The sequence below is a fragment of the Rhagoletis pomonella genome, unplaced genomic scaffold (assembly GCF_013731165.1).
Source record: "Rhagoletis pomonella isolate Grant_MI unplaced genomic scaffold, Rhpom_1.0 Rhpom_scaffold_04485, whole genome shotgun sequence".
Taxonomy (NCBI): Eukaryota; Metazoa; Arthropoda; class Insecta; order Diptera; family Tephritidae; genus Rhagoletis; species Rhagoletis pomonella.
The window spans coordinates 5,324-12,502 of record NW_023463034.1 but is presented as its reverse complement, the minus strand read 5'-3'; the positions used below and the strand labels follow the sequence as shown (position 1 = coordinate 12,502).

At 34.8% G+C, this 7,179-nt stretch overlaps 1 protein-coding gene across 1 annotated transcript in view; it reads right to left on the bottom strand.

The window, feature by feature from the left end:
- LOC118754726 (neprilysin-1) overlaps window positions 1-3,487 on the bottom strand; it is a 5,492-nt gene extending 2,005 nt beyond the window's left edge. Inside the window, exons 1-4 of the mRNA XM_036489610.1 lie at window positions 3,363-3,487; window positions 1,323-1,440; window positions 208-1,211; window positions 42-123 (exon numbers count right to left, since the gene is read on the bottom strand). Of these exons, the coding sequence (XP_036345503.1) occupies window positions 42-123; window positions 208-1,211; window positions 1,323-1,440; window positions 3,363-3,470 (1,312 nt within the window). The 5' untranslated portion in view covers window positions 3,471-3,487. The remainder of the gene's footprint in view (window positions 1-41; window positions 124-207; window positions 1,212-1,322; window positions 1,441-3,362) is intronic.
- Window positions 3,488-7,179: the final 3,692 nt, after the last annotated feature.

Here is a 7,179-nt window from a genome sequence, read left to right as displayed (position 1 = left end):
TGCCGGCTCCGTCGTCCATTTCTCCTTGTCAACAGGCTGATGTAGCAATTGTAAATTCTTATCCGAGTCCCATTTCAGTATATTAAGCACATTCTCCATGAAATTATCGGGAATTATTGTGAGCTAAAAGATAACGCATACATATGTATAAATTTTCAATAGGTTCATCTACACTAACTATTTACTTAATTGGAATTTCACACTCACATTTTCGTATTCCTTCTCCAGCTCTGTTGCGTTGTTGAGTATTTCCGGATAACCGATCCGTTCATTCATTGCGTTCGCCTTCTCCCTAGCCACCGCACGCGTCTCGTCATCCATCCAATGATTTTCTGCCAGCAGCTCATTGAATGCCTCTCGCAGCGTATGTATCATTTCCAGTGCTGTATCCTTGCTCTCCTGATTGAAATTGTCGCGTATGAAGAGAGCACCCACCGCCAAGCCCAGCTTTTTATTCGTCCATTCTACACACTGCGACCAACGCATGCGCTCCGACTGCACGCCCAACAATATCTTTCGGAATTCGATGCGTTCTCGCTGATACTCGTCGATCATGTGTGCCATTATGGACATCACCAAACGCCAGATAACATAATTGTGTACCACACGCCGATCGGCGGTCTCTACTATTTTTCCCATTTCCACAAGATATGGCATAGCATAGCTAACGAGCACTTCATCCGGCAACAATTGAATATCTGGTCCCAAAACTGTTTGTAAAAATATTGTCCAATTCAGTTGTGGCACTTGTCGCTGCAATTCGGTTAAAGTGATTTTCTTATAGATGGCGCTGGTGTCGTGACGATCTGCTTCGGGCAGCGAAGCATTCACTAATTTGATCTCGAGTTGCACCACTGCGTCTAGCTCCAGCGCTGCAGTCGCGGGATCAGCACCCAATAGAATTGCCGTCTGTGTCATGTACTTATGGTAGGCTTTCAAATCATTCTCACTGCTCAGCTTCAGGTAGTAATCGCGTGAGGGGAGCGCCAGCTGTAGCTGATCGATTTGCAAGATGTTAATCGAAGAGTTCTTATCATCGGCGCCCACATAGAGTTCGACAAGTACTGGTTCACTATAATTACCACGCATGAGGCCCATTAACTGCTCGATGGTCATGTTCGGTGGCTGCCAATTGGGCGTGATCACAGGCCAGCCGCCGAGCGATTTGAGCACCTCCTTCAGGCGACCCTCTCCAATTTTGCGTATTTGAGCTAGAAGGGAGAAATTGCTTAGTACTCGTATCCTTTTAACATATGTATGTACATATTTATTATAATTTTTGTTTGAGTGTGCGTTGCCAAATGAGCCTCGTCTCGACTTACGTAAATCCATGCAGCTTTTGTAAAACTGTTTCGCCTTGATTGTGGCGTTGTTGTCATTGTCATTGATGGGCTCCTCAAGCACGCCTTTTAACACCACCTGCTGCTCGTCAGAGAGAACCTAGCAGAAATATTTGGTTTCATATATTATACATAATTTATGTCTATGTGTTAAAAACTAATTTTCTTATGAATCCTAATAAACATTTAACGAGAAAGGCAGAAAAATTAAGCGGCAATGAAAAGCTTTTCGATCGCGAAAGAACCTTTCTTTACTTGAAACACAGATCGTCTAACGCTCCTCTGGAAAAGACTGAGTAGCATCGACTAAAATGATTAATTGAAATCGGTTACACGAGTATCTATGATAAGCTTGAGACTGTGGTCTTCAAGTGATTGGGTAATTTCTTCGCATTTTCTTCCGCTTTGAAATGTGTTTATTGAAAACTGTGGGTTAAATATATATCTGTGTTCGTATGGAATAGTAGCTTATGTGGCATTCCCTTTATTCTTTACAGGGACGGAAAATAATCATTATTTTTAAAATTTTGGCAAAAAAAAAAAACAAGTTGTAATCGTTGTAAAACAATTTCAACTATTCACATGTATTTGTGTTCGTACGTTCTACTGTAATTTACAATTATTTTTATTTTCGAGTTTAATCAATAAAGTTTAAAAATAGTAATTAATATTTGAGTTATATTTTTTCACTCAAAGCGAATAATTATTACTTGATTTGTATTTTTTCGATCAAAAATAATGATTACTTGCTGATTATTATTTTTTCGCTTAAAGATAATAATTATTATTGAGTTTTATTTTTTCACTTGAGAATAATGATCATTCAAAATACTCAAAAGCTATACCAGCTAGCATTAAGTCCCAAAAGTTTCAGGTCAAAAGTCAAAATTTCAGTAGATTGCGTCTGTATGGCTTTTTCAATTTCATACATAATCATTATTTTTAAGTGGAAAAATAAAACTAAATAATAATTTTTATTTGTGATCGAAAAAATAAAAATCAAATAATAATTATTTCCGTTGAGCGAAAAAATGAAACTCAATAATAATTATTATTTTTAAGCGAAAAAAAAATCATAACATAATGATTAAATGCTGATTTAATTTATTTTACTCATAATGATTACCGTCCCTGATTGTTTAAACGACATGGAATTTTTTGCTGAGACTTAATACGAATATTCTTCAACGGCTCGGCGCCAGTGACATATTGAGGATAAAAAAGTGCCAAGTAGTAAAATAAAAGTGCCAAAAAATGTGCCATCTTGTTTAGTTCTTCCCATTTAGGAATTAAATAAGAACTACATTTCTAAAACAAAAGGGCGATGCCAAAATAAGATAAACCAGTTAAATAATCTTTAGAAATTAGAAAATATTAGTTGCGAAAAATAAGTACATGCAAAGGATTTCACAAAAATGTACTGAAATATAACTATTTTTGAAAAGTGCCATTTTGGCACATTGTGTAAAATTGAAAAATTAAGTGCCATTTGATGTAAAGTAGGGCCAAAAATGCCACAGTTTGAGCCAAGTTGGCAGCCCTGAACACAGATATATTTTAACTTTACAGCGTGCTTATGGTCGAAAACCGGTCTGAGATGGACCAAAATTTTATTCGCTTGCGATTCCGGCTCTGACTGGTTTCACTGTAGTAACCAAAAATTATAAGATACCCAAAGTTAAAAAAAAAAAATGAAAATCGTGAAAAAAATAACACCGACTTATTCAAATTTATACGTACATACTACATATCGTTACGTTAATTCACCACGGCCCTAACCAGCAAATTTTCTATTTTATAGGAGAAACAAAAAAAACATTCTAAAAGAAGAAAATCGAAAGCTGCAAATAGAGCTTTTTAAAAAGTTGCATTATTCCGGTGTTTTTGACACTAACACTTTCAAATTTTTAGCGAAGGTGTATTTTAATATATCCTATCAAAATCTGTGAAAAACGCAGTTTCTAAAGATGTGTTGGTTAGGGCTTTTGTGAATTAAGGTACCGATATGTGTTTTAACCTTACCTCGAATGTACTAATGGAGCTGCGATCTTCGGGTATGATATGTATCTTGTTCCATGTGCCACAGGCGAACTGAAAAAAGTTTGTGCAAGGGTCCGCTGTTGTATCCATGGCCGAAAGCAACGAGGCAGCTGAAGAAAGAAAATCAAGTACAATTTTACATAAGTATGTATGTAAGTACATATGTGTGTGTTGTATGCTAACATCTTTCAATTAAAGACTACTTCACTTATAATTGCGGTGACCATTCGTACCGATTTTAGCGGAACAGTACCGATTTTGAGAAAATTGTCCCGCTGAATATTTTTTTAAAGTCGGGACGTATAAGTGTCCCGATTTTTCATATTTGTACCGATTAACTCCTGATTATCAGTGTTTTCTTTATTAATTTAATAAGAGTTTTCCTGTACTCTGGCCCAAAAGATAATCGGTTATATTTTCATAAAAAATAATAAAATTTTTTTAAACAAAGAAAAGGAGTAAAAACTTGCTAAAATGTCTTTTACCTATTTACATTCTCGCCACTGTATATATTGTGTGTTTACATTTTTGCGATAATTTTTCAAGTTTTTTCTCTTTGTTTTGTTTTAAATAAAACTGAGTTGAAAGATGTTATGTCTTTTTATTCTAAAAACAATATTGTAGGTTCGGATTCGATGCTTTCGAAATGCTCCGATTTTTGGCCAGAGAAATCTGGTCACCGTACTTATAATATGATACGGTTGCTTTGAAAAAAAAATACTGTTGACTCAAGGGTGTACGGCGAACTTTTTTTGTTTGCTTGCAAGATGGTGCCGTCTAATGTACACACATATACTCTTGTGGTCAGCTGATGAAGTTAAGTCACATTTTAACCAGTTTTGGCTATTTTTCTTTTGTTTATTTAATATTTATAAATTTTTTTATGAAAGTCTAGCACATAGCATAACCAGCACTACATAACTCCCAATTTAAAACTTCGCACAAAAATTATAAAAATTCAACAAACTTTAATAATTACACTCAAAATTTTTAACTTTTTAGTTAGAATTTTACATCCCCCTGGGAGTTTTCGAATTAACTTCGGCCATCAGGATTTCCCCTCCATAATGTTCATTTGATTACAGTGGTTCCATATAGCATACAAAGCTGACCAAAATACAAAATCAAATCAGACCAAGTTGAACTTGCTTTGTTGTAGGTTCTTTGGGCAACCAATTACAAATTTGATGCCAGATTTTAAAAATTCAAAATCCCGTATCCAATATGGCGACCTGAATATTCAAAAAATCATTTAATTTCAACAAAAATTACACACTTGGGGTTTTGGGGGTTGCTAACTACTAGAACACGGTGCTATAAAAAAAAAATACGACATCCACTCGAAACAAAACTGAGTGTAGATTGTAGGTGGGGTCGAGTACAATATGAAAATAGGTTTGTTAATAGTTCCTGAACCCTCTATTTTTTTACTAAAAAAAAAATGTTATTTTCGTACTTGATCAATTGACTTGACTTGATCTAAAAGAAAATGAATTTACAAACAAATTGATACATTACTCAATAACCTAGGATAAAAATCGTCTAAGTTAAGCAATTTCAGTAGAAATACGGCCATCAATTTATATGTGTACATGTACCGGACGTTCAGATTTTTTGAGCAGTGAGGCTAAGGAGCTCATCATTACTTAGTCAAATTTGATATAAACATACAATGGCTCTTTAGCGAAAATTTGGTTTTTCATAGAATTTTAGGAAAAAGGGCGTGACAGGATTTAAAGTTGGAATTGCATTTGCAAATTTTTTGCCTGCTGCCATAGCAACCGTATACATTTTGTTGTTGTGAATTTACAAATGCAACGAATATGCAAATCCAAGAGCATATGCACAAGATCCTGATCAGCCCTATTAACTCCGATCACGTTATTAGAGTATTTCTAACGGGTACAATGTTAATTTTTAAAAGGAGAAAAAACCATCAATTTCCGCGAGCTGCGACTTTATGCTTATATTCATGAGTAGGAACTTCATAGCAAGCATTGTCTTTTCAGTAAAAATATCCGTTATTGTGTTCTTTATAAAACTACGATAAATTGAGCATAGCAATTGAAAGCAAATTTTTTGTTTACTTTTGGCAGTTTTTTTGCTATTGGGGACTTGTGTGCGCCTGTTATTCTTCGTTCGTAACTGTGATACACCTAAACTTTTTAATGGAACCAGGCTGGTAGTAAAACAAATGAATCCACAGATCTTACAATTGAATTTAAATGCCGTCAGTTTCCTCTGGGGCTAAGCTTTGCCACTTAAGGCTAGGTATTGATCGGATGCTCCCGAATGGGAAGTCCGAATAATATATATCTTTATATACCTATTTTTTCACCCCGACCGACGTACATGTGTATATTCATATTACAAATAATTAAATAAATTTACAATATCGATGTGAAAAACTTTTAAAAGCGTTTCTATTTATTTCATTTGTTGTTTAACGTAATAAGTCTTACCATACGTATATGGCTCGAATACCAAAGCAAACAGGTTGTGCTCCGCATTCACGCACACACACATACGTATGCATTTAAATATGTATGTATGTACATATGTATGTGCAAAAGCACATTCAAGTGTCCGCTCTAAACCTTTTAGAATTCATTGAGAAGTTAAGTTTTCAAACAAGGAAATGTGTGCAAATGTCAGTGTATACTTTATCGAAAGAGGTCAGGGTAAATGGGTTGTGGTTGTTGGTGTTGGGATATGTAGGAAAACCTTAGGTGCATATACACCAACATACATACATCGACATATGTATCTATCTGCAAAAAACAAAAAACAAAAAAATATACATAGATATGAGCCGTTTATTTTCAAACTGACATAAGTAATTTTCACATCTTCTGCTTAAATGATTGGCACTTCTAATTGAATGCATCTGTAAATCGTTCTACTGTCATAAACAAATGACAAAACTTCTTACGGTTTGGCTGTTGAAGTTGAACGAATATCAGACGCGTTCAGATACAGTTAAATGATCACTCATTGAAGTCGAATGGGATGATAGGACTTATGCCACTTTCAAAATAAACGGTTCACTTAACTGCCACGTACATATCGATATGAATGCGTATGTGTTCACATACATACATATGTACATATGTATACAATAAACAAAGGAGTGTTACTAAACGTTACTCATACGCCCGGTAGAACTTTCATAGGTAGGAGCGTTTTTAAATCAGTTGTGTTTGAAGCGGTGATTCATGAACCGCCATCGGCACGGTGCTTGTGTACATGCATACTTATACTAGGTTCACATATAAGTAGGTTATCCTCATTTTCGAGCTTAACACCCTAATCTGTAATTATAACAAGAGATTAGCCATACAAAATTCGTCCCTTGTTAATCTGTAATTATAAAATAATCTCAGATTTAACCGATAACTTTTCGGTGTCCATCCTAGTTTTATCGATTGTTTTTGCGAAAGAGAGGAGAAATGCCAAATGTAAAAGTAAACAAAAATGTACGCTAGCAAGTAAAAGAGGTTTGTAAGGGTATTTTTAATAAAATGTTAAGTTAAAATATATTTATATTGCTTATTATTGCAGAAAAACGTGATCACGGTGGCACAGAGAAGAAACATAACTTTTCCTTGAGACGTAAGAATAACAAGCACAACAAATTTGACGGCTAATAATCTGAGATTTGCCTGTGTAAACGGGGTGATTAAAAAACGAGCTTTGATTGAGATAATATTGATATGTGAACATAGTTTTAGGTACATATTTATAAATATAAGTACATGTTTGTGTATAAAATTCGATATTAGCACGAGGAACGCAACCG